The following is a 26745-nucleotide window of genomic DNA, read 5'->3' as shown; positions in this document are numbered from 1 at the left end:
AGGCCGTCTGCAGCACTGACCTCTCGGCCGCCACCATCCCAGCCGTGACTTCCAAGGACGTCCACCTCGGCCCGGATCCGTGCGGCCTGACACCCATCATCCATCCCAGAGCTCTGGCTCTGGTATCTGAGCCCGGCCGCAGCCCCAGAGAGTCTGACCTCCAAGATCCGACCTCTGCCTCTGCCCCGAGGCCCCGGCTATGCCCTGACCTCCAGCGTCCGACCCCCGCCTCGCCCCGGGCGTCTGGCAGCGCCTTGACTTCCGCCATCCGACACCCACCACCCTCCCTGCCCTTGACTTGGCCGCAAGGACGCCCCCGCGGCCCCGCGGGAATTCCTGCGGACACCCCCGTCCCGCGCCGCCCCCGGGACCCCCAGCGCGGACCCCGGAAGGGCACCCGGACCGTCAGCGGCCGCCCCTGCGCAAAGTGATTTCTCGGAAAGCTGAGCGCTTCGAAGAAGGCGGGCCGGACGGGCCGCGCCCATTGGGCGGTGCTGGCGGCGCGTCCGCGCCCATTGGGCGGCCCCGGCTGCCCTCCCACGCCCATTGGCCCGCGCGGCCGCCGCTCGGCACGCCGGACCCGCCCCGGCCCTAGACCCGCGCCGGCGCCCGAGCCCGCGGCCGCATCCCCCGAGCGCGGCGGCGAGCGTGGGAACGCGGGCGGCGGCGCCGAAGGCGGGCGGCGGGCTCGGGCGCGCGCGGCGGCAGGTAGGCAGCCCGGCGGCAGGTAGACGGCCGGGCCGGAGGGGGCCCGGGCGGCGGGCCAGCCCGGCTCCGTCTCTCCTCCTCCTCTGCTCTTCCTCCTGAACCCAGACCCAAAGTCCAGGCGTTGAGCACGGGGTGGCGGGTCCCCGAGTGGCTGATGCTTGACAAAAAAAATCCCATTTTTCTTAGAGTCGGGTTTGCATGGAAGACCGTAGAATGGCCTATCTAGTGAGGGGAAATACTGACCCCTTTGTTGCAAGACCTGCTCTCCGGTCCCGCCCAAGTCCTGCTGCCTGGAGTAGCGCTCGGAGGGTCACGACCAAGAAACTGCCCGGTGACCGTCCGTTTTTGTGTGAGCTACTTGGTGGAAGGGGGTGCACACTGGGGTTTTCTTCTGCCTGATGCCAGTTAACGATTTCTGAGTGGGCTCTGAGGCCCTTCGCTCTCATCATATAGCCCAGTGAGTGGTCCCTGGCAAGAAAGCCCTAGCTTTGTAGGGCTCACCGCTAACAGGAGCTTTTGGGTGCAACATGCACCCCAGGGCAAAGGGGAGACTTTACAAAGTGAGATATGTTGCTTACCCAGGGCTATGGAGTGCTTTATGAATGGAAACTAGATACTGAATGTTCCAGAATTTTAAAATATCCCTTCAACATGTCGGGGGATATAACACTTTTTATTTTTATTTTTTTAAACCTAAGTTAGGAGCTGGTTCTGAGCATGTCCTTTGGGATTATGGCAGATTCTTCCAAGAAAAGAATTGGGAGTGGTTCAGTCATTTCAGAAAGACTGGGGTCAAAGTGACAAATGGCTTTGATGCTTTTCGTCTGGGGGTGGGGGATGTGGGGATTTGTGGCCACCCTTGCCTGGGGCCCTGAAAGGTGTGGGAGGTGAGTCCTGCACCACCTCCTAGGCACATCCTGGAATCCTGGAATCTGCCTTGGGTGGGGCCACCGCAGCCTCTTATCACCTCCTGCCTGGGAAGCCTGATACCCGGGACCCATTTATTGGGATGCAGATTAGCTCCAGATAGGATTTGGCCCATAAAGAGAATGATTAAAAATCAAGGAAGAGGAAGTTATAAACATGTGACCGGGCTTATGAATTGTTTTTCTGGCTTGACATTTGATGGGATTAATGCGTTAGCGTTCCATAAATCATAGTGGGTCATCATGGGACTAGTACCTTAGGCTTCTATTGCCACTTAGAGTCTTAGAGGTGACCTCAGTGAGAATTCAGGTGGGGCTGTCCACGTGTTTCGATCTGGTAACGTAGCCTTAGTTTTTCTCTGCAGAGTGAGCAAAGTAAGACCCTCCTGCGGTGCCTGGGGGTCAGGGTGCCCTTCTGGGCTTCAGTGTTTCCTCCCGTGAGCAAACAGGCTGGATTAGATGGTTTCTAAAGTATTGTCCAGTTTTCATATTATGTGATTCACTTTTCCTCTCATTGACCTCTCTCTTAACTTTATTTTCTCTTTTCCTGTCCTTATAAATCACCAAGACCATTGTCCTTAACAGTTTTTGGGGGCTATGAATCCATCAGAAAAAAAAATTTTTTTTTTAAAGATTTTATTTATTTGAGAGCGAGCAAGGGAGAGAGAGATCACAGATTGAGAGGGAGACGCAGACTCCCTGCTGAGCAGAGAGTCCGACGTGGGGCTCCATCCCAGGACCCTGAGATCATGACCTGAGCCAAAGGCAGACGCTTAACCAGCTGAGGCACCCCAAATCCATTAGAAATCTTGATAAGGTGTTGACCCACTTTCTAGAAAAGCGCGCAAAATCTTGCTTTTCATTTTCAGGAGGCTCCTGGAGGATGGACTCTGGTTTACAAACCTTGTGCTAAGGGGGTGAACAAAGTCCTAACGAATGGGCACATTTCAATGCATTTACAGACCCACAGTCACCACCCCTCCTGTAGTGTTCTGGCCCCTCTCGCCCCGCTCCTGCACGCAGCTCACTCCTCAAGTGAGGCGAGATTCTCCTGGCTTTCCCCCCTGAAAAGATCTGTAGGAATCAGTTCGGTGCTAGGTTATTTTCTGGGGGGTGCTCAGTGGTGGGGTTTCTTTTCTCTCTCTAGGTGTCCCTCCTAAATCTGTACCTTCTTATTTAGAAGCATAAGGGACTGTTTAGGAATTCTGGGATGCTTGAGATACAATTCCATTCACCTTGCCGCTGAGGAGAGCCTCAGAGAGGTTCAGGTGGTTTTCCCGAGGTCAGGTTGGAGAAAAGCCATTGCTGGGTCTGCAGTTTCCAAATCCAAGTCCAATTCCTAATTCCACCCATGTCACCCCTTTTACACCCACCAGTGGGCATGGAAAAGTTACAGTCGGCACTTGGGATTCACCTTCTTCCCAGGACCTGGACCCCCCCCTTCCAATCCCACAGCCACCTGGAGGGTGGCTGGTTTCCAAGTCATGCACTTGCTTTATGGACCAGCATTGCTCTGGATGTGACCATATTCTTGGGGACATTGTGTCTTGTCACTACTGATGGTTTCAAACCTATTTGCCCAAAGAGGTCACATTTTATTTTTTTATTTTTTTAAAGATTTCATTTATTTATTTGACAGAGAGAGAGACAGCGAGAGAGGGAACACAAGCAGGGGGAGTGGGAGAGGGAGAAGCAGGCTTCCTGCAGAGCAGGGAGCCCGATGCGGGGCTCGATCCCAGGACCCTGGGATCATGACCTGAGCCGAAGGCAGACGCTTAACGACTGAGCCACCCAGGTGCCCCGAGGTCACATTTTAATCAGAAGAATAGAAATGCCTTTTTTTTTTTTTTTCTGGTGGACGTCTGTCCAACTGTCTAGGGGATTTCCACCCCTGTTCTTGTAAATGTGGGCTGTGCGTCGATACGGCATGATTGTTCTTTTTCTGTCTGCTGTTGGGAAAGCTGCCTGTTCTGGCAAGAATGTTCTTCCAAAGGATGTCTTTGGGCACCCTGGTGAGGTCCCCAAATTCTGGTGCCTTCTGGAAGAGTCTAGCCCGGCTGACTTTGCCCTGTTCTATGGCCCCAGTTGATTTCCTTGCTTTTGTTCTAAGTGGTTGTAGGAGTTCCTGAGGAAGAAAGTTAGGATAATAACATGTGTTATTTAGAGAGAACCTTCTAAGGTCCAGGCATGGCCTCAGGTGCATCCTCTGAGCCCTCACCCCAAAGATGCCAAGTACTGATGGTTCTCCTGGGGCTTTAGCCCCCGTAGCTGGCACTCCAAGGTTAAATCATGATACAAGGTCACCCAGCTGGGAGATGGTGGGACTCAAATGGGACCCCAGCTCTGTCTCATTCCCAAACTCTTGCTCTTATCAATAACCCATCTGTGAAGGAACAATCTAAAAGGGATAGCTTTGAGGATCTCTTCTTTCTTGGAGTGCACAGATGTCATATTTGCTAAGAAACACTGGTCAGACTGGGCATCAAGTCAGGGAATTGGCTCTCAGGGTGATGAGCTGCTCATCGAAGGACATGGAAATGTAAAGGTGATTATTCCCCATCTCATGCTAAAAATGGAATGGTGTCCTTCGATGTGGCCGTGTTTGCCCGAAACGGAGCAAGGGGTAAGGCTGGAAGGAGTACCAGCTGGAACCTCAGGAGGGACGGACATCTGGTGCGGGGCAGTGGCAGATCTCCCGGGGAGCTCTCAGTGTTCAGGGGTTTGAGGCCCAGGGGAGGCACGGTCTTCCCACGGCAGGTGGCCCAGGGTCCCAGGGTCCGTGGGTTTCTGCGAGGCTGGCACCCGTGTTGCAGCCCTCTGATTTTCCTGTTGGCAGTTCTTGGCTCTCAAGTACGTGGGGTGCTGTGATTAATGAGATAATATCTGTAATATCACAGAACGTGCTCTTTTCTCTCCAAGGATGTGTGACCGGAATGGTGGCCGGCGGCTTCGGCAGTGGCTGATCGAGCAAATCGACAGCAACATGTACCCAGGGCTGATTTGGGAAAATGATGAGAAGAGCATGTTCCGGATCCCTTGGAAACACGCCGGCAAACAAGATTATAATCAGGAAGTGGATGCGTCCATTTTTAAGGTACAGACTTGAACCCCCTGAGTTCAGCACCAGTGGTGTCCGTCTTCTCTCCAGGCCCATGCAGGTGTTGAGTGGCATCTTATTTGCTTGAAACTTAATCTAGTTTTTTTTTTTTTTTTAAGATTTTATGTATTTATTTGACAGAAAGACAGCGAGAGAGGGAACACAAGCAGGGGGAGTTGGGGAGGGAGAAGCAGGCTTCCCGCTGAGCAGGGAGCCCGATGTGGGGCTCGATCCCAGGACCCTGGGACCATGAGCTGAGCCGAAGGCAGACGCTTAACGACTGAGCCACCCAGGCGCCCCCTAATCTAGTTTTTTTAAACAAGCATTGGTCGAGTGCCGAATGGGTCTCCACCGAATATCCTAGGTGATTTTACATCTATTGTATGACCGAGTTACTTCGAGGTCAGTTGGGTATTGTTGGCGTTTTCCTGACGGGGAGATGGAGGGCACTTTCCCCAGCTACGCTACCATGTCTTTTGCATGGGGACTAACAATCAGAGAGCGAGAAGACTTCTCCAAGGCCCTGAGATGGAAACCTTTATCCCCTGGGCTGCCGTCTCAATTCCATGACGAATTCTAGGAAGGGTGTAAGTCTGTCCTTTCGAAGTTACTACTTCTGCCTGGCAGCGTAGGGTCAGCTCGGATGAGAGAGACACCATCTGTCATTGCTTCCGGTGCCGGGTCATGTGGGGTGCCCTGAACCTGCAGCAGATGTCTAAAAATAGTCTTCCTTCCCGTGCGAATAAGAAGTACCCAAGCACGGAGAGGCTTGCTGTTTACCACGGGCACTGGGTGAGAACTTGCTCTGTGCCAGGCCCGGCCCACACAGTCCGATGTGGTAGGCGCTGCTCCTCTTGCTCCTTGCAGGCACCGAGGGGGAAGTGACTTGTCCAAGATCTCACAGCTCCTGGGCGATGGAGTCCGGCAGCCCGACCAGGAGCCCTGCTCCCAGCCCTAAGCAGTCCTGATAAGCGCGGGTTACTTGCCATTATTCCTACATTCAGGCAGAGGAATGGGAGCCAGGGCAGCCCAGCTGGGCTCTCAGGGTCCCCTGTGGGTCGTCGTCACCTGCAGGCTTCTCTGAGGCCCCCCACCCTGGGACATTTGGATCCTGAGGTCAGGGTGAGCCCAGGCTTCTGTGTCGGCAGAGGGACACAGCTCAGGAGGCTGGCTCAGAGCCCCCCTTGTTCTGTGGGCATTTGGGGTCGGGGAGGGGAGAGCGGGTGAGGATGGGGGAGGGCGGGGCAGGCGGAGTTGGGGAAGGGTGGGAATCGGACCCCAGACCGAGGTGAGGGCGGGAGAACAGGGGGGACCCAGGGCAGCACAGGATGCTGAGCTGGGGATGACCGTCCTCTGGCCCGACCAAACACAAATGACAGAAGATCATGCCTTGGCCCCGGAGTGGGGCGCACGTAGGTCACAGCTGGCTTCAGAGGCCTGTCAGCCCTTTGGTTCTCTGTGGTGTTGGCAGCGGGGCTCCCCATTTCAGCAGTTCTGTTCCATCTCTGATCCGGGGTCCCAGATCTCTTTGGGAGACTGCTGTCAGTTACTGGCTCTCGTCCAGAAAAGTGGGCCCATGTGGACGGTTCGCCCTCACTCGCCTTCCAGGGGCCCCGTGTCGCCCGAGTGTCCAGCAGATTTCTCCCCATCAGGAGCCTGGACACTGGCAGGTGTTCGCAGTGTCACCGGTGCAGCTGCTTTACCATTCTGGGCGGTGCTGTGGACTCCTGTCTTTGGCATCGTGGTGAATCTCTCCTGCGAAAGACTCCAGCCGAATGTCAACAGTGCCCAGGGTCCACTGGGTCTGCTGGGAATTCGAGGTTATAGATGGCTACAGACCAGAGCTCCTCAACCTTAGCACTGTTGACATCTCGGGCCAGATAGTTCCTTCTGGTGGGGCCGTCCTGGGCCCTGGAGCATGTACGGCAGCACCCCTCCCCCTCCCCACTGGGACCCGCGCCGGTTGCTGACCATGGCCAGGACCAGCAGATTTAGGCAGATGCCTGGGGTGCTGAGGGCCCGGTTTTCGGGTGACCATCACTGAGACCTCTCCGGGAGGGGAGTAGGGGCCCGACCAGTAGGCTGCATGTCCCTGGCTGTGGTCCCTGGTGGCTGTGCCAGGCCTCTCCCTTCACCCTGCGCCCTGTTTCAACTTAGGCTCTGGGGGTAAAGAAATAAAGCCCCAGATTTATATGTCTTATGCAATGCGCCTCATGGCCGTTTCAACAGCGTTGAGAAAAATGTGCAAGATTCCCAATGCTTCCGTTCATTACGAAGCCGTTCAGTGTGGCAATCTGAGAGGGGCCCACAATCTCAGCAGAAGCGGGGTGGGAGGGAGACGTGGGCGCCCCCCAGGGCTGGCGGCCACCGGGAGGGCGGCACGCTGGGGAGAAACAGGGAAGGACCCACGTGGCGCTCTGCTGGGCCACGCCAGCTGGCGCCCATCCTCTGAGGGTGTCTCCCCGCGGCGCCCGAACGCACCTGTGCTGGGCCAAGAGACTTATGGGGTTTCTGGTTAAGTAGAGAACCTTTGGTTTGGAACATTCAAAGAAAACCTTTAAAAAACAGTTAGTGGAGCGTAAGAAGCCATTTATACCAGAGAATTCTTCATCGCCTGCAGCTGTGATTGTGCGGCCTGCCTCGTGGTGCAGGCCGGAGAGGGGGATTGGAAGGGGCTGAGCTCATGTTGTACCATCCTTGCGTATCCCGAGGCTCTCTTATCCACTCGTACTTGTTTTTAAAAAAGTATTCTGCCTCCTTTTCGTAAAGCTGAGGGTTGTTTCTCTCACTGACCAGCATTGTGACCGGCCTAAATGAATTAGAACAGACTTCATAGCACAGATATTTCAAATTCAGTAGGCTGTCAAGGAAAGAAAACACAAGATGAGACAGTAACATGAAATCAGGAAGACTTTGTGGTCCCAGGTTTACTGCTGGCTGCTGATGAGCGCCCAGGGGCGGGAGGCACGGGTTGGGGGTGGAGACTGCCCACGGGCCTCAGAATCGCTCCGTTCTTCTGGTGGTAGCTCGAGAAGGAAGGGTCTTGAGAGATCACCCAGCTAAGCTGGTCTTTTAGAGCCGGCCAGAGAGCCCATGAAAAGGCTCAGGGCAGGGCTGGAAGCAAGGTACCTCTGATGCCCACCCAGGGCGCCTCCTGACCATGGTGCCCCGCTCTGCGCTAGGATGTCCTGGCTTGCTTCACGGGTGAGTGTGACCCTCTGATGCGTGATAGGGCTGTAGGCCCTGCAGGCTGGATAAAAACTAGCTGGTCCTGACATTGCCTCGAAAGCCGTGCCCTTCGGGGTCCGTGTATAATGGGGATTAACCAGGGGTTCGCAGCGGGGGGTGGGGGAGCGTGTCGCAACGTTGCCTCCCCGGGGCGCACTTGGCCATGTCTGGAGACAGTTTGATTGTTTGCTGGCCTCCGGTGGGTCAAGGCCAGGGATGCTTTTAGACTTTCAGCCACACACAGGACGGCCTCCACCCCCAAAGTACGGTCCAACCCCAAATAGCAAGAGTGCTGAGGTGGAGAAACTCGGATTTAACCTAATAAAAATTGGAAATTACTGTTCAACGTGTACATGGTTCACCTTCCTTGAAAAAAGTAAATCCAAGCCTGGTCTGCGATGCCGTTAAAAAAACACTGAACAACGATCAGGAGGGACTGGAGGCCATTTACTTGAGAGGGGAGTTTATGTCTGAGTCAGAGAAAGGGGTGACACTCGTGTGCCCCAGGAGGAACATTCTCCTATTCCCCTCCCGCGGCAGCGCCCAGGCTCAGCTCAGCGCGCCAGCAGAGGAGTGTGAGGTCTTGTCCCAGGGGCTGGGGGTGTCACAGAGTTCCTGCCCGTGTGGCCCCCTGGTCACCTGCCAGTCTCTGAGACGCTGGCTGAAGATGCAGATTCCCAGACTAAGCCCTGCTTACTGAAGGAGACTCCTGGGGGGGGGCCCAGGGATCTGCATTTCACGAGCCCCCTGGGCGCTGGTGCGGGCATTGAGCTCCAGGACCCTGGCTGTAGGGGAGCTCCACTGGGCTGACAGTCGGGGCATGGTGTTTAACCCCCGACTGGGTCACCTTGGGAAGACTTGCGTCTTCCTGAGTGGGGCTGAGGATTCCCTCCAGACCTCGTGCTCATGGAGGCCGGCAGGTGCGTCTGATTTAGCCCGAGACTGAAGGTTTTCACCTGACAGCCCTGACCCCCTCGTTGTTGTGTCTGGATTCCAATTTCGAAATCTTGAAACTGCTCATCCACGTGTTCGTCTGAATTTTTTTTTTTCAGTTCTGCCCCCTTCTGCGTTGTGGCTTTTGTAGGTTTCCAGCTTTGAGCGTCTGGTCCTAGTTGAGACTGTAAGGTTTGGAGAGGTTAGGAACAGCTGTGGAAAACCAACAGACAGACAACGTTTTATTGCCTTTTAAACAGGGCCCTGGGGGTGGGGCGGGGAAGGTTAGAATAAACGCCAAAATGCAAAACAAAATTTCTATTAAAAGTAGCAGGGCAGTGGATGACCACATTCAGACTTCTTGCAAATGTTCCCTTTTCATGCTAAATTTTGGCTAGGGGTTGATTTGAAAAAGCAACAAATTGTTCTTTGTTTTGAACATTCTAGTGAAACCATGTGCTACTTCCTCTTTGCTAGTTGACCTCAGGCTCCTCCTGGCCCCCTGGTCCAGGGAAGGATTCGCCAAGAGGCAGATCCAAGATGTGTATGTGGGGAGGAGCCGCAGGCAGGGGCTGGCTTCTGGCTTGGCTGGGTGGCCCTGGGGGGGTGGGGGCCTTCCTGGCCCGGGTCTTTCCGAGATGGAGACCCCTGAGTCCTGAAAGTCCCTGAATGTGAGCTCGTAGCCAGAGGCGGCAGGACACGCCGCTCCTGACCGTGGCCATGGATACCCATGGTCGGGGTGGGACGGGGCTGGCCTCGCATCTCATGTGCTGCTTTCTTTTCCTTCAGGCCTGGGCAGTTTTCAAAGGGAAATTTAAGGAAGGGGACAAAGCTGAACCAGCCACTTGGAAGACGAGGCTACGCTGTGCTTTGAACAAGAGCCCAGATTTTGAGGAAGTGACAGACCGGTCCCAGCTGGACATTTCTGAGCCATACAAAGTTTACCGCATCGTCCCCGAGGAAGAGCAAAAATGTAACTATCCGTGCCGGGCACTGAGCCCAGCAGAGTCTGCCTGGGTCTGGGGGGACATCTGGGCGAGTGGTTAGCCGACTGTCCTCTCCTCTGTGTAAGCAGATACCGAGGGCTCTTTCCCCTGACCTCGGCCACCATCCGCTGGCCAAGTGGCAGCTTCCAGTTGAGTGGGAGGTGGCGCACGTGGGAGGAAAGGGTGGGGAGGCTGCTCACCGCTGTCAGACCAGGGTCTGGGGGTGTGGCCTCCCTGCGGCAGTCACGGGGTTGGGCAGGAGCAAGTGGCCTGGGCAGGGTGGGTGAGGTGTTCCTTCTGTTCTAACAATGCCCAGAGGAGGCTAGGGGACAGTCAGGTGGACGAAGCGGGGGGAGGGTAACGTTCTTGAATGCAGTGGGGGACGATGGCAGCATTGGCCTCATGGCCAGAGATCAGATACGCCTCGGCACGTGGTTAGATCCTGATCATTATTTGGGAAGTCCGGGAAGTGAGGATTCCGGATGGGCCTTCCAGCTCTAAAATCCCGACAGAGCATTCGCGCGGAGATGAAAGCAGGAGCCGCCCAAACCTGCCTCACATAGCACGGCCCTGCTGCCGCGCCCTGGTCGGACATGGCTCATCGACCGGGAGACAGCGACCTCTGGTCTGGCGTCAGAAGCCTTTGCGAAAGTGGGGTGCTGTGTGCGGATCAGCGCTGGCCCGGACCCGAAAGCTCGTTATCGTCAGGGGTTGAGAACATTCTTTTAACACATCCCTTAGCCATTAGATGTAGCAGTTAGACCCCTGCAGCCAAATCCCTTGCTTCTTCCATGCTCTTTAGTCATCCAGGGAGCCTGAGAGAAATAGAGCCCTCAGCAACTCTCCGGGGCTGTGCAGATGTTCTCGATTTGATCTCTTCCCACTGGGGGAGGGTTGAAAATGTCCACAGAGAATTGAAAAAAGAAGTTAAAATTGTGACTGTCCCAAATCTATAGTGAGCCTGCGTCAGAGTGTCATTTAACTCCTCCCCAAGGGAGCCAGCGTAAGGACAGAGACGGTGGGATGGAGAATGAGAGGCTTGGGTGACACTCGGTCCGCGAGCCCAGCCGCTGGATGTCCTGTCCCTGGCGTGTACCCAGAGTTTGGGGGATTGTCAGAGGTCCTGGTCGTTTGTAGCTTCACTCTGTATAAATTAGCACCTAACCTGACTGAGTCAGAACCCGTCAGCAGTTAGTCAGACTAAGTGACCTTCCCCTGGAGAACCTGACGACCTTGGCAAGGAGGCCTCTTAGGTAATGCTCTGGGAGGGCTCTGAAAGGCCAGCCCTGCATGTCTCCCCCTCACCTCCAAGTTCTGGATAATTTTTCATCAACACCAAATGAACTGTGATTTGAGGGAGTGGAGAAGTTTCCCTTGGCTCCCCCCACCCCCAGGATCGGCCGAGCTTGAACTGTCAGGTGAGCCCAGCTTGTTTACAGCGTGGGGTGCAGCCAGGATCACCTGCCAGGGTGGGTGTTAGAGAAGAAGCTGGTCCTCAGGGGGCAGAGGGACACTGCATTTGCATAGTGTCTAAATGGACCCACTCTGCTCTGTACTTCAGTGGTTTGCAAGCTTTGCTCGGGGGTGCCCCCTCTACTCCCTACTTCCCCCATCCGCAGCTTCTAGCGAATTCTTGAGTCTGTCCAAGTAGAATTGAGATTCAGTTGGGATGGAGCCATGGGTCAGTTAGGTGCCTGTTGGTTATAAGACACGGCACACGGATCCCTTGATAAGGCAGATCTCTGACCTGGGGGTGGGGGCGGGGAGGAAATGAGCCTGGGGTGGGGGGCTTGCCGTGCGGCCGCTCTTTGCCTGGAGGCCGTGCCCGATGGAGCCAGCCTTCCTGGTGTGCTGTGCACACTCAAGTCTGGTGTGTGCACAGATGCGTGCTGTATATTTGGAAAGGCCACAAAGACATTTCCTGTCAATTAACTTTAAAAAATGACTCCAATCTGCACACATATTTTGCCAGGAAATCTTTTGAATGTCTTTGAATAGCCCAGCTTGTGAATGTAACCCATATGGGTGGTGAATGCCTGGCGTGAAGGGTGTCTGGTGGGCAGTCCTTTTCCAGCTCAGCAAATGGGGACGAGCCACATGGCCGTCCTCGTCCTCTGAGTGTTAGAAACAACAAAACCAACTTCTCCCTTTGACTTGGCCGCTCAGACAACTGAGGCAGCCCGGGAAATAACTTCTAGGCCTTTTCCAAACCGGTGAAGACACCGACTGACTTTTATTTCCTTCAACTCAGCATTAAAAAAACCCCAAACCAAAGGGCCGACTCAATTCCAGCCCCGATGACGGCTGTGGTGGGCTCAGTGCCGTGTGTCACGCGTCTGCCCGATTTTCCGCAGGCAAATTGGGCATGGCGACTCCTGGCTGCGTGAGCGAGATCCCCGAGATGGAGTGCGGGCGATCCGAAATCGACGAGCTCATCAAGGAGGTGAGCGGGCAGCCCGGCCAGAGTGGCCCCGGCCGTGGAAGCTGCGAGGGTCTCGGGGAGGAGCGGCATCGCACCTGCCCTGCCGAGGCGTCCCGAGCCCTGGGCTCTCTCGGGGTGCGGCACCTCCACCCCCCCGCTCCCCCGCCCCGGGGTGCAAGGCGAGGCCGGCCTTCGCCGTCTGGCCAGCCCCTTCCCCTGGTTCCCCAGCTTCATCCCAGGGCCGGGGCTGGGCTCCCTGCTCTGTGCTCCAGCTATAAACGTATCCTATTTTAAACGTTTTGAATGGCAGTCTTAGAAAATGCATCATGGAATCCCTTGGCTTCTTCGGTGGGCTGCACTGAACAAAATGTAAACTCCCCATGCGGCTTGGGGGGGTCCTTACGAAGCTCCCAGTGGGCAGGCTGCCTATCTTAGTATCTGCCGCTGGGAGGAGGGTGATCAGCCTGTGAGAATTGTATGTAAACTCACTCAGTTCATAGGCTCTAAGTAAAGGCTTAGTGGGGTCTCCTCAGGCAGAAGGGTGGGGTTTTGGATGCCAGTTTTAGCTCTACAGATACCCTATTACCATCCGCCTCTTACCTCTGTGTTTATGGCTCTGACCAGGTGGACTTAGCATAGCTGAAATCACCCCACACAGTCCTTATAAAAGGTGGTGCGGGTGCTATAGAAATCCTTCCTAATACTCATGTGGCAGTAGCGGAATTTTTAGGAGTAGCTCGGCGTCCGAGGATGCAGATAACAAAATGCAGCCTCCTCTCAGCGGCCTGAGTTTTGTGCGGATGGCAGATGCTGAGTTTCTGGGTGGTCTCTGGCAGCTGACCGAGTGAATTCCTGGACTTTCATCTCCAGCAACATCCCGTTTCCCTGCAGGGCTTTTCTGCTGACTCAGCTAAGAGAGTGAGGTGGTTGGGTTGGCACACCGGGATTCCCAAGAAACGCAGAGTTCAAAATATTGGCTAATCAGAGGTATCAGCATCCGTTCAGGAATAGGCCAGAGCTCGGAAGTCCGGACGTGGAGAGGGAAGGAGGACGCACTAAGTCATGGCAGAGTCTGTCCAGTGTCACTGTTCACTGGTGTCCCGGAACCTTCTGCCTCTCCGGGGCACCAGGGCAGCTGGATGACCTGGCCGTTCTGTTTTGCGACAGGTGGTTTCACAAAAAAGGCCATAAACTTATTAGGGGTCCTGCAGAGGCTGATCACTCAGGCACATGGTTTGATCGCTAAGCCCGGTGGGTTTGTCTTGGATCCTTCATGATGAGAAGTAAAACTTTCCTTTTGTCTTGGGATAAAGGTGACAGTATGTCTTTGGTTAAGTCTAAACCGTTCATCTCTACAAACACCGGAGTCCCACTCTGGAAGCCCAGTGACCACCGCTCTTCTCTCGCCCCGTTCCTACAGCCTTCCGTGGACGATTACATGGGGGTGGTCAAACGGAGCCCCTCCCCGCCAGAGGCCTGCAGGAACCAGCTCCTCCCGGAGTGGTGGATGCAGCAGTCCGGCGCAGGTGAGGATGGGCCTCCGGGCTTGCCCCACATGAGGGGGCGGGGGGGCGTGGCGCTCACCCCCTTTCTGCCTTCAGGCAGTGGGGGGTCACGGGCCGTGGAACTACGGTGATCCCTGTTTTATTGAAGGTAACTGAGCCCCCTTCACCACTGCCTCGTAGGAGGGCACACGGACCCTTCCCCCGGGAGGGCTCTGCTTGCTGCCTGGGCTCCTGGGAGGGTCGGAGGGGAGGGAGGGGCGGTGGCAAACCCCTCCCAGACCAGAGGGGAGACAGGGGCTTTCGGCCACACTCAAGCTTGCCACGTGGGCCTGCCAGCCACTCTCCTAGGACATCAGGGACCCCTCAGAGCCACGGGGAGCCCAGGGCATCAGGAGAGGAGGGGGCCCAGGGCCAGGACGGTGCAATCGCTCACTGGGAGCCCTGGATTTGAATCCCATGGGCAGGGGTTGCGTAACTTATTCCAAGTCTCAGTCCTCTCACCTGATGGAGACCCCAGGACCTGTCCCGGGGGGTCACGGGGGCCGAAGGAGACATCACGCATTTATCAGCTTCTGATGCCTCCCCCCACCTTCCCACTCAAACAACTCTCCTCTGCGCGCACGGATTGCTGTGCCTCCTCCCTCGGGCTCTTTCCCCCACTGTTCCCCCATGGGAGACTGGGAGGTGACTCTGGCTCAGCTGGCTTCAGAGGTCGCCAGGCTGTCAGGTGGCAGTTTGGCCTCCGGGGCCCTGGGCGAGCCCCCTCTCCCTGCACTGTGGTGACACCTCGGGGAAAGCTAGCTCGGGCCCCAGGTCCCTCTCTGGAGACAAGGCCTGGATGGTGGGCATGCAGTCCCGTGATACTTCGGGAGGAGGGCCTTGGGTGGGAGGAAGTGGGACCCCAGAGCATCACACAGACCATTGGTCAAAAATCCCACAGCACAGAACATTTCCTCCCCCTCTTTCCTGGTTGAGTTGAGGTCTGGTTTACGAAATGTGGGTTACCGTGCTGGGGCGGGGGGATTCCCAAATTCAGCAGAAGCCTGTGGCAGGAACTCAGGAGCATACCATGTGTGGCTTTTAAAGAAACTTCTGGAGAGGGAGCATTTGGGTTGGTTCCCCACACGACTGGGTCTGAATCTGCCTTTCGCTTTCTCCGGCAGGCTTGCCGCTGGTGACGGGCTACTCCACCTACGACGCGCACCATTCAGGTATGGGGCTGCGCTGGGCCGCGCTGGCAGGTGGGACGTGGGTGCGCTTTGAAGGCAGAGCTCAGAGGACCTGTGTGGGCTTGCACAGGTGCATGGACGAGCCGATCTGGTGTCAGAAGTCAGGACCCTGGTTCCTCTTCCTCACTGTTTGCTTTTGGAGCAAGCGAGGGGCCAGCCTTTTTGAGGTTCTTCTCGGATTGGACCAACAAATAGATCCAAAGAGCTCTTTCTGCATAACCTTGCAGGAGAAGAGCCTGGGGACAGCTCGGGCCCAGCTCTGCCCCTCTTGTGTGACCCCAGGCAGAGTGATTTGAGCCACTCAGAACCTCACTAGAGTGTGGTGAGGATTAAATGGAGTGTCGTTAAAAGTTTCTGGTAGGGATGTCATTGGTCAAAAAACGTCACCAGTGTCTGTCACGAGTATCCATTTCTTTTACTCTCTTCCACACTCAAGTTCATAATGATAATGATACTAATTAATGTTGATGATGGGATGATGATGATGGGGATGGTGCTGCTGCTGCTGGTGTTGATGATGGGGATGATGGAGATGATGGAGAGGATGATGGGGATGATGATGGAGATGATGGTGGGGATGATGGAGATGATGGTGGGGATGATGATGGGGATGATGGAGATGATGGTGGGGATGATGGAGATAATGGGATGGGGATGGTGGGGATGATGGAGATGATGGTGGGGATGATGGAGATGATGGTGGGGATGATGGAGATGATGGTGGGGATGATGGAGATAATGGGATGGGGATGGTGGGGATGATGGAGATGGTAGGGATGATGATGGGGATGGCGATGATGGTGGTGGCTGGCATTACTGAATGCTGACTAGGTGCCAGGATCAGTGCTGAGACTTTAATGTCCGCGTCTCGTACTTCCCATCACCCGTGGAGACGTGCTCTTGCTCCTCCCACTGCATAGGCTCAGAAGCCCTGGGTCACACAGCCGTGGGCTGCAGAGCTGGGATATGGCTTTGGGCTGTCCCATCCGGGCTCCTGCCCCTTATGGTCCGAGGTGGCCTCTGGTACATTTTTGTCTACTTATGCTGGGGACTCCGACGTCCTGCCAGTGGTCCCTGGAATTTGCATTCCGGCTCCCTGATGGGGCCTTAGAGTGAAGGAAGCCGGTGTCTTCCCCAACAGCTGTCAGTTCTATGAGTAGTGAACAGCCTGACTCATCAGGGTGGACCACAGAACATTAGGTCTGGGGGACCGGAGGTCTCTCGGTGCAGAGGAGGAAATGGGGCTCAGAGGTGTCTGGACCAAGGCCCTCATGGGACGGGTGTTTGGGGCGGTGGAGGCAGGTTCCCACCCAGGCAAGAAGATGACCCAGAGAAGCGGTGTTCCTGTTCACAGCACTGGAGTCACTGCAGAGCCGTCCTGCACGCTGGGGCCTGTCACAGAAGGGGGAACCCAGACTTAGAGGTTCAGTCGCTGGTCAAGGTCACCCAGCTGGTAAGCAGGTGGCCGGGGTCAAAGCCAGGCACCTGGCTGTCTCTTCCGGGAGGCCCTGGCTCGCAGGGCCAGGCCTCTGACCTAGTCAGCTCTGGGCTGCGGCCGGCGCAGTCTGCTGACTGGTGCTTTCTGGGGGCAGGAGGGGAGCCGGGGGGCAGGGCCGAGGCCTCTGGGCGAGGAGGAAGTGTGCTCGGGTGCCCTGTCCCAGCACACAGCAGGTGAAGCAACCCGTAGCACTGCCTCATGCGAGGAAGAGCCTAACACGCTCTTCTAGAAGTTGTGGACTTGGGTACCCCTGTTCCGGTCACCCCCCACCTGTGTAAATAAGTCAGTGGCAGGGGTCCCCCGTTCTCAGCGCCACAGGGACGAGGTGATGAGTGACTGGGCGGGTGAAGGGTGGCAGGGATGGACGCCACGGCCTTCAGATGCCGCCGGGCTTGATTTCCCCATTTTTCTGGAGAGATTGGAAGTCTAGGGTTTTTTTTTTGTTTTTTTAAAGATTTTATTTATTTATTTGAGAGAGAGAATGAGAGACAGCCCAAGAGGGAAGAGAGTCAGAGGGAGAAGCAGACCCCCCGCTGAGCAGGGAACCCGATGCGGGACTCGATCCCAGGACTCCAGGATCATGACCTGAGCCGAAGGCAGACGCTTAACCAACTGAGCCACCCAGGCGCCCAGAAGTCTAGGTTTTTATGTGAAGCCTTCCCGAGTGAAATGCTGACCACAAAGCTGCGTTAACAACGCCCCAGTGCGCTGGCAGATCCAGATGCGCCCGTGGCTGTGTTCACGATGTTCGGGGGTGAAGGCGGGGGCTGAACTCGGACAGCGGGGCGCCGTGCTGCGGACCCCAGAGGCAGAGCCGGTCTGCTGGGGACGAGGGAATCCAGTGTCCCCCACTCAGCAGTCATGCCGTCCGAGCAGACGCCTTAGCCCGTCTACACCTGTTTCCTTACCTGTAATAGTCACCTCTGCCTCAGGGCCGTTGTGAGGATTAAATGCTCCTAGGTCCGGCGCACTAGAAACAGCACGTGGTATCTACCGCAGAGACCCGGAGTTAGGATTTGGAACTTCAGGAGTCTCACGTACACAGCTAGTGTTTTGTCCTGTTAATCCTGCTTTATCTAGTCGTAGCTGCTCGTGGGGTGCTTACGTGTGCTAAGCGCAAACATGAGCTCATGCCATCCTCAGCCGCCGGAGGAGGTGGGTGCCGCTATTCTCTCTGCTGATGGGGAAACTGAGGCACAGAGCGGTGACGTTGCTTGCCCCTGGTCACACAACTGGGCTCCCATGTCAGGGTGCCTGTGCTCCTAGCATCGTCCCCCGGTTGGCGGGTGGCTGTTGGGGGGCAGGACAGGTGGCGGAGGGCTGCTGAGACTTGCGGAAGGTGCTGGTGGTGGCTTTTCCTGCGCGGCTCACCTGTCGGGCAGTGGTCCTCGCTCAGGCCCTGCCAGCTTGAACCTTCCCCCGGCTACGCCGCCCCGTGGTTCCGGGGCCCCTGGGACAGCCTTGCACGGGCATCTGGGGAGCTCCCTGGGCAGCAGCCAGTTCTCCCGGCCGCGAGGCACCGCTAGGAGGACAGCGAGGCAGCGACAGGGAAAAGGTGCGGAGTGGTGACAGTCATCTGGGACAAAGCTCAGGATTGTTCTGGAGTGAAGGAAGTGGGGTGTGTCAGCCCCGCCGGGCTTGCTTTCCACATTTTTGCAGATTTTCCCGATTTTGCAGATGTTACAGACCCAGCGTGGTGGGTGGGATGGTGAACCGGGTGTAACAGGGCGCGAGGTCACATGCTGGCGCTGCCCTCTCCTGGCCACCCCACCTGGGCCTCAGTGTTCCCACATGTCACATAAGTGACTTGGATTGGGACACCTGAGCTCCCAACCGGGCATGATTCCAGAATGCTACTTCACTCGAACATGGGAGAAAATGGGGCCTGTGAACGGCGGCGGGGAGTCTCATTATTCGATTGAGCAAATGATTTTTTTAAAAGATTTGTCAGAGAGACACACATGCACAAGCAGGGGGAGGGGCAGAGGCAGAGGGAGAAGCAGACTCCCTGCTGAGTAGGGAGCCCAATGCGGGGCTCGATCCCGGGACCCTGGGATCACGAGCTGAGCTGAAGGCAGACGCTTCACCAGCTGAGCCCCCCAGGCGCCCCTGAGCAAACGATGCTTAAGCAGAGCCCGGTGGGAAGGGCCCAAGGCCCAGCCCCACTCTTCAGAATTCTGGCCCCATGGCACCAGCTGCCCGAGGCTCGGAGACCCATTCTCTCCCTTTAAGGAGTTTGCCCGGAGTTGGTTTTAAGGATCCACCAGCTCCAAGCCGGGGCTTCTGGAGGTGACCAGAGCCTGAGAAAATGTGGCACCGCCGCCCTCGCTCAGTCCCTCAGTGTAGCACATGCGGGGAGACGCTGACTTAATGTGAACGTTTTTCAGACTCCCGAGAGTAGGTGTAGATGAAGGGTTTTGTAGAGATTCACCATTTGAAATCCCCGGAACCCCAAGGAGACTGCATTTGTCAAGAAAAGGATCGCATCTTTGTTCACCCTGCCTTGGAATTCGAATCTTGCATTCGCATCGGTGATGAATTCGGGAGCAGGCCCTGTGGTTACGTAGCACGTAGAACAATGTACGTGGTGGGGCGCACGTGCGTGTTACAGGACAGCGTAGGAGAGTCTCAGCAGGGTCGGGGAGGGGGAGCGATTTTACCAACTTCTACAGTGGACGGGTCATCGTGACCTTCGCCAGGAGCATGGAGTGCGCTGTGGTGATTTATGTTGAGTCATTGGTTTCCTTAGTAATTCTGTATATTCATGCTTGCTTAAAAAAAAAAAATGCTTTCTAGAAGGGTGCATGAACTTCCCCGAATGCCCAGAGGTCCCAGGCGGCCCCTGACCGGTGCCCCTCCCGCCCGCAGCCTTCTCCCAGATGGTCATCAGCTTCTACTACGGGGGCAAGCTGGTGGGCCAGACCACCACCACCTGCCCCGAGGGCTGCCGCCTGTCCCTGGGCCAGCCGGGCCTGCCGGGCGCCAAGCTGTACGGCCCCGAGGGCCTGGAGCTGGTGCGCTTCCCGCCGGCGGATGCCATCCCGAGCGAGCGGCAGCGGCAGGTGACGCGGAAGCTGTTCGGGCACCTGGAGCGCGGCGTGCTCCTGCACAGCAGCCGGCAGGGCGTGCTGGTCAAGCGGCTGTGCCAGGGCCGCGTGTTCTGCAGCGGCAACGCCGTGCTCTGCAAGGACCGGCCCAACAAGCTGGAGCGCGACGAGGTGGTCAAGGTCTTCGACACCAGCCAGTTCTTCCGAGGTGGGTCCCGCCGTCGGCGTGCCGCCCCGAGCCTTCCCGTGCGCTCTGTGCCGTGGGGGGGCCCGGTTCCGGTCCAGCTCTGTGCGTGCTTGCCCAGCAATCCCGGGGCGCCGCTCCTCCATCAGACCAGCGGCGTCGCGGCTCCCTGTGGCCCCAGTGCTCTCCCAGCTCGGGGCGGGTCTCCTGCCACCCGGCCTGAGAACTCCCAGGGAGTGGGGGGCGGCTTCCCTGGAGAAGCGAGGTTGTAGAGGGGGGCGAGGTGGGGTGCAGGGGAGTGAGGCCGGGGGCGGTGGTCACCCCCCCCCCCCCCCCCGTGTCCTCCCAGAGCTGCAGCAGTTCTATAACAACCAGAGCCGGCTTCCCGACGGCAGGGTGGTGCTGTGCTTCGGAGAAGAGTTTCCAGATATGACCCCCTTGCGCTCCAAACTCATTCTTGTGCAGGTAAGATCTCCCGGCCCACTCCTCGGGACTCCGTTTATACTTGGGCTGCAGAACAGGCAGCAGGCCCGGGGGAGACCTCCACGTGGGGCTCGTGGATTCTTGCCGCCTCTAACAATGTGTGTTCTCCCCCTGCCTTGTTTAAGTCAAAACCCCCTTTCTAGCAAGGTTTAATTGCCTCAAGGTCTGAGAGACAGAATAGACTTTTCAAGCCCTTATTTAATCTAGTCAAAGGAATGAAACTCTAAGGGTGGAATTCTGAACACTGGCTACCAGGTTGGGACCGTAGACTTTGCGGCAATACCACTTGCCCATCTGGGACTCATGTGGAGGTTCTCAGCACTCCGGGTAATCAGAGAATCTGGCCAGGGTCCGAGACTGTCCCACCGCAGCTCCTACCTCCACGTCTGACCTGTGCCCGTCCCTCTAGATCGAGCAGCTCTACGTCCGGCAGCTGGTGGAAGAAGCGGGGAAGAGCTGCAGCGCCGGCTCCCTGGTGCAGCCTCCTGAGGAGCCCCAGCCAGACCAGGTCTTCCGGATGTTTCCAGACATCTGCGCCTCACACCAGAGACCTTTTTTCAGAGAAAACCAACAGATCACCGTTTAAGCCTCTCTCTAGGGCACCCTGTCCTGCCTACACCTCGTGCTTCATTATTACAATTACTGTTGTAATTATTTAAGGATGTGGATTCCTGTGACCTGGGGTGGGATGCTTCACTCAGCTCTTAATTCAGTAAGGGCGTTCCCTGAGGACTTGACCTTTATACCCGAACAGGAGAACCATGACTCGACTCTTAAACATTGAAACGTGCGCCCAAATGACCTGGATGCTGTAACTATAACCTGTGATTCAAACATTTATTTCCCCTAATTATCATTAGTTGCTAGATTCTTTCAGCATTTGGGGATAATGGACATTTCCAAAGACTTACCCTTCAATTTTACTAGCTCATAGCTGCTTCCTGGAAAAAGATTTGGAGAAGATCAACTTGTCAGAACAAGGCCGCTTTTTGTCTCTACCTTGTGTTAGAGCGATAGATTCATGATTTCATACGCTTGATCGATGTGGAGTGTCTTTACTTTTTAAACATGTTAAGATGCCGAAATACTTAGATAACAGTCTCCCTTCAGCAAGAGAAAGCAAAACGCCAGGCTTGTTAGGGGAGTGGACACCCTGCCTCGGATTTCCTGCCAGGCGGGCCTGTCCAGCACCAGATGCACTGGTGTGTCCTCACCTGTGGGCCTTACTGCCAGGAATCTTAGAGCTAAAATTTTCACTTCTATAATTAAATCATTCCCAGATCCCTTGCTCTTTTCTTCTTGCTAAATGGTTTTGACCTGTTTTAAAAATATGCATACTTTTACTTGTCCTATTGTAAACTGCTTTGAATTTTTTTTTTTTATAAAGTGAGCAGGCTATAAACCACAAATTCAAAAAGTAATGGGAGATTGTACAAGCATTTTGTGCCTTCCATTCAGCGAGCCCAGAGCCCAGGCGGTGGTGGGGAGAGCGTGGCCGTGGCTCGGGCGTATCGGAGAGGATGTCACCAGCACCTGTCCTCACCACCCCGGTCCTGGGGTGGATGGTGGCAGGGACAATGCCTTCCCCCGCCCTAGGACTCCTTGAGGTTCAAGGTGGCCGTGGGCCATACCCAATTCTACTGTTCAAGAGAGTCCTGTACTGAGACTCCCGAGGGGAGAAAGTCCCAGTTTTAGCCCCCGAAGAACTCAGGCTGTTCGCTAGCAGAGACGATGCATTCACTACCCCACGCGTGTCAGAACGGCAGGGGCAGGTCAGCCTTCCTGCTGGCCGTCTGGTGCACGCGACACATCTCCACAATGGCTCCAAAAACACTTTCACGATTAAAAAGCACCTCAACATTTTTTTCTGGGGAAAAGTATTTTGCTCAGTTGGGGTACCTCTTCCCTGTGTCCGGGCTGATGTGCCAAGACGGGCGGAGGTGTGTGCCGTCGGCCTGGGAGCCAGCTCCACGCTCAGTGGGGACCCCAGGCAGGGCTGGGGGCTCTCCTTCCATGCTCTGGGGGGTGGGGAGAAGGATCCTTGTCCCATTTCTCCTTCATAACCAGCCTGGCCACCACCGGCCCTCGCTCAGTCTCACCTGAAAGGGCAGGAAGGGACCTTACCTGTCAAGGTGCACTTTGCAAAGAGGGAGAAGCTGGGGTTTGGGGAACAGGATCGCCTCCTGGCAGGCTCGTAACCATGAGTCTAATCTAAAATCCAAGCCTAAGAACCCCTGGTCACATTCCCCGTGGCCGCGTCCGTGAAGATGATGGAGCAAAACTTTGTCATCGTAGGTCCCTTGCGCTGTGTTTGAATCCACCTGAAAATACAGGGAAATTCAGCAAAAGTGGCTTTGGCCAACAAAGGCAGCATCACATTGTTAAGGATAACAGATCTGTTTTCTGAAATTATGTCCGAACAGTGGGTTTTGGTGTCTAGCTCAAACAAATGGTAAAACATAGATCTTGAATATGCTAAATGAATATTTATTTTTGTACCCACTTAAAACGTATATTGATCTTTTTTGTTCTTTATTAAAATGCCCCTTTAAAAGCTGATTCATGCTCTGTGTTTTAAGTCACTGTAAAATGTTTCATTTAGGGGGAATTAAACAGTGCTGCAGTGTGAGTTTAAGGATTTTTTGCTTGTTTTTCACTCATCCCCAAAACAACAGCAAAAAAGTTGAGAGGCTTGCAGATCATAGAGAACCTTCTGGAGAAAAAGGGCATGCTAGGTTTTTCTGAAAGTGCAGGGGTCCCTTCGTATGTGTTGTGAGGAGTGTGGAGGGAGGAGGAGGTTTTTGGGGATAGGCCTGCCCTGGAAGGTGCTGGGACCCCCCCTGGTTGGGTCAGCTGCACGTGATGGGGATGTGCATCTCTCCCTTCATAGACGTACTCACTGCGCTGGGTCCTTAGGGGATCCCAGATTGGTCATCGTGGAGGTTGCTTCATGGGACGTACCTGTTGAACAACCCGGGACAAATCAGTTTCAAGGGGGCCCAGACCCCAGCCAACCCAGGGGAGGTTCCCCACCATGCTCCACCTACAGGCAACGGGCACTGGGACTGTCTAGTCCTCCATGCGGAGATGAGGGAAGGAAGGCATGTCCCCGTGGACAGTGGCCTGTGGCCATTCGTGGCCCGGGACAGCTGAGTGTGAGAGGCTTTCTGACAAGGCCTGGCTGCAGGGCTTCAGCCCCCCGCTGGCTAAACCCCAGGAGAGGCGGCCGTTGGCCAATCGCTGGCTTTCTTAGACATCTCATGAGTCACACTAATTCCCGCATGTCGCAAGCAGAAACTTTGTTTATCAGCAAACCCTTTTCTGCTTGTGGATTCAGGGCCAAATGTGGAAACTTGAGGGAGTCTTGCTTCTTCCCAGAGCTCAGCACTCCTGTGCAGACCGTTGGCAGACCCTGCCCCCTCAGCTTCTCGAAGGAGAGGAGGGCGGCTGGGGTGCTCTCATCTGCGGAGGGCGGGGCTCAGGGACCAGAGGCCGCAGGAATAGCCAGGAGTTCGGAAAATGCTGTTAGGGCCCCAGAGATGACCTGACCCTTGGGACGTGGGGCCTCCTCTGGACAAGTAGCTTCTGGGACCCAAGGGCAGCCAGTGGGACCCGGCTCATGAGACACTTGGTCAGACAAGTGGCCTTCACTCTTCATATTCTAGAAACATTTACGCAAGTGAAGCTATTTCAACTGTCACTTGCTGAGCGATTGCCCCTTGGTACACTAACTTTTGCAAAATCCATCTGGGATGGAAAATTTTGGTTTTCCTTTGTAATGTCCAGATGGATGAAGATGCTGACCTCCTGGGGTATGCATCCCCAGGATCTGTCGGGCCTGGGGTCCTAGGGGAGTCCTCCTGGAAGGGGCTGTGGGCAGGCACCCCTGGGTGTTCCTGAGACACCTACTCTCCACACAGCAGCCATGCTGGGAAGCAGGAAGAAGTTATTTGTGTGAGTGATTCAGACTCTCCACAAGAGAAAGTTTTGCAACTCAACTACTCAGAAATATTTGGAAATTCTTTCTAAAGAATGATCTATAACTAATAACTGTAATTTTAACAGCTCAGTGGGCTGAGGGAGGAGGAGGGGTGGCTTCTCAGTGGAAAGTGGGGCTGTTTTTACTAAAAGCAGGGAGAAGCAGTAAACATCTTCACCTACTCATCTCCATCTTCCTCTTGGGCATGGGCACATTCGAGTTCTCGCTCATGGTAAGAAACTCACTGGAGCCGGCATTTTCCACACTTACTTGATCTGACGTGCCTTGCAAGCTGTCTGTGGGTACGCGGGGCCTCACGCGGCCCGACCAACTTCAGGCGTCAAGAGGAAAGCGTGCATAGTATTTCTGTCCTGCTTGGGCTGCCTTTCCATCTGGATGGAGGCTGCCAGGGATGGGGGGCCGCCCCTCACACCACCCTCAAACTTATATTTTGCTCATGGATTTTGCAGGTCACAACTTAGGACGCAATGGAGTTGGCTCTCCTCCTGTTCCACAAATCTGGGGGGGGTGGTCAGCTGGGAAGACTCACACGGTGGGGGGAGGGTGGAATCATCCGGAGGCCTTTTCATCCCCGCGTCCAGGGTCTGGGCTGGGGGGGGTGGGAGGCCGGGCGCAGCTGGGGCCACACGTGGAGTCTCCCTGTAGCTGGGGCTTCCTCACAACATGGCAGCCCCAGGGCAGTCCAGGGGACACAGGCGACGCTGGACGGTGTTTGTTGACCAGCCTCAACACCGTTCAGAGTGACTTGTGTCACGCTCCATTGATTGAAGCAGTCACAGGCCGCCCAGGCTGAGGAGCATGGGCAGGGTCCCCACCTCTCCACGACAGGAGCGCCACGGAGCTAGCAGCCATGTTTGGAAACCATTGGGTGGGGCGAGGAGGGAGCAGAAGCATCTTCTTTGCTACGCATCCCGCCTACACTTTGTTGAAACGTACTTTCTGCGCCCTCCCCGGAAGCCCTGGATCCTTGAGCCCCAGGCAGGTAGGCCTTTCCCTCACCCCGCGGTGGGTGCCTGGTCGTGGACACTCACCTTCTTCAGAACGTGGCCCTTCCCTTGGGAACACTGATCCCCAGCCAGGGCGTGAGGTGGGGTGTCACTGTGTGAGCCCGTCCCCAGCAGAGGGGAGCTTCTCGGCGGGGGTGAGAGCCTCGTGGGGTGTTTCCCTGACCCCTCCCTTCCTTCTGCTCCTTACCTCTCAGGCTGAGGCTGGGCCACCTTCCTCGCTGTCACCGCCGACGTGAGGCCTCTGCCAAAACGTGCTGGAGAGAACAGGAGACAGGACAAGAGATCAGGCCCTCGGTTGTGGTTTCTGTGGGGCCGGGCACGGCTATAGCTGAGGGAATGGGGGCAGGTTAGGAGGGGCCCCCACGCCTCAGTTCTCCCACCTGCAGGCTGCTTGTGAGGGCCGCGTTAGCGCACGAAAGCGGCGTCGCACGGCGCTGGGCCAGCACTCAGCATCAGCAGCTGACCGGCGTGGACTGCCCTTCCCGAGGAGCCGGGCAGGATCCCGCGGGAGATTCGCCCAGGAGCAGAGCCAGAAACAAGGACCAACTGTCAGGAGTGTGTGTGTGGGGTCACGTCAGGAAGGGCCAGTGGGGCGAGGAGAAGCCCATGGAGGTGATCCTGCGGGGCTTGCGGGGCCAGGAAGGGCCAGGCACACAAGTCGGCGGGGCTGGCCCCAGGGGAGCGAGCCAGACCCGTGCCCACCTACCTCCACCGGGGCTGGCTGACATGCTCCCAGGGGAGTGGTGACCTGGGCCTGGCCACCGGCCGTGTGTGCAGGGAGACAGGGCTCTGGCAGTCCGAGAAACCTCAGCCCCCGCCGCCGGGGTCCAGCCGCCGGGAAGGGCGAGGGGATGGGCTAGGGGCTCCATGGAGTGTTGTCACCTCTCAAAAGAGGGACATGTGCCGGGCGGCCCAGGGTTCAGCTTCCAGCTCAGGGCTTACTAGCTGTGTGTCCTAGAGAAAATCTCTTAAACTCTCTGTTCCTCACCACCTCCTCTGTAAAACAGGGGCAGTGATATCACCTACTGTGAGGATAAAGGGCTTACAACAGTCCCTGGCCCCAGGAAATACTAAAAAAAAACTATCACTTATGCAATTCAATCACTTTAGTATTAAATTTTGATAAGTCTTAGATTTATTAGGTCTAAGAAATAATCTTACAGTATTATTACCTATAATTATACACAATATTTGCTAATTACTCAGTGATGTGATAAATTGTTTATATATTTATCTAATTTTATAATTATCTCATTAAAATTGATTTTATAAATGTAGTAATTATTCAATGATTATATAAAGATTGAAACTATGTTACAATTATATAAATAAGGAAATAATTATAATGCAATTGTTGATTATCCTGTCATTTCCTATTTATGATCTGCTCCTGAGCACAGGCAAGGACCGGCTGGAACGGGGGCCTGGCGTGCGGGGGGTGCGGGCGGGCATGCAGGGGGTGCGGGGGGTGAGGGGGTGCGGGGGGTGCGGG

At 55.8% G+C, this 26745-nt stretch overlaps 1 protein-coding gene and 1 long non-coding RNA gene across 3 annotated transcripts in view; one reads left to right on the top strand and one right to left on the bottom strand.

The window, feature by feature from the left end:
• The first annotated feature begins 673 nt into the window (after positions 1–673).
• Positions 674–22918, top strand: IRF8 (interferon regulatory factor 8). 2 transcript variants are annotated; one of them, XM_032389892.1, is made up of 9 exons: positions 674–708; positions 4554–4728; positions 9682–9865; positions 12233–12321; positions 13721–13826; positions 14969–15016; positions 19401–19787; positions 20113–20228; positions 20656–22918. In XM_032389892.1, exons 2-9 carry the CDS (start codon positions 4555–4557, stop codon positions 20830–20832), a joined length of 1281 nt encoding a protein of 426 aa, XP_032245783.1. In that variant the 5' UTR covers positions 674–708; position 4554; the 3' UTR covers positions 20833–22918. The 2 variants fall into 2 exon arrangements, with proteins under 2 accessions (XP_032245783.1, XP_032245782.1); XM_032389891.1 differs by lacking the exon at positions 674–708 and adding an exon at positions 953–1057.
• The window catches only part of LOC116623037, a 5135-nt gene continuing 871 nt past the window's right edge, over positions 22482–26745 (bottom strand). Inside the window, exons 2-4 of the long non-coding RNA XR_004297661.1 lie at positions 25441–25507; positions 23143–23207; positions 22482–22567 (exon numbers count right to left, since the gene is read on the bottom strand). This is a non-coding gene — a long non-coding RNA (uncharacterized LOC116623037). The remainder of the gene's footprint in view (positions 22568–23142; positions 23208–25440; positions 25508–26745) is intronic.

The sequence above is a fragment of the Phoca vitulina genome, unplaced genomic scaffold (genome assembly GCF_004348235.1).
Source record: "Phoca vitulina isolate PV1807 unplaced genomic scaffold, GSC_HSeal_1.0 scaffold56, whole genome shotgun sequence".
Classification (NCBI taxonomy): domain Eukaryota; kingdom Metazoa; phylum Chordata; class Mammalia; order Carnivora; family Phocidae; genus Phoca; species Phoca vitulina.
This window is presented reverse-complemented; position numbering and strand designations above follow the sequence as displayed.

What these genes read in the sequence shown, in the direction of transcription:
- IRF8 (XM_032389892.1), top strand. Translation starts at nt 4,555, where the DNA reads ATGTGTGACCGGAATGGTGGCCGGCGGCTTCGGCAGTGGCTGATCGAG. An exon ending in TGGATGCGTCCATTTTTAAG is followed by an intron (nt 4,729 to 9,681) that starts GTACAGACTTGA and finishes CTTTTCCTTCAG; the next exon opens with GCCTGGGCAGTTTTCAAAGG. An exon ending in GATGCAGCAGTCCGGCGCAG is followed by an intron (nt 13,827 to 14,968) that starts GTGAGGATGGGC and finishes TTTCTCCGGCAG; the next exon opens with GCTTGCCGCTGGTGACGGGC.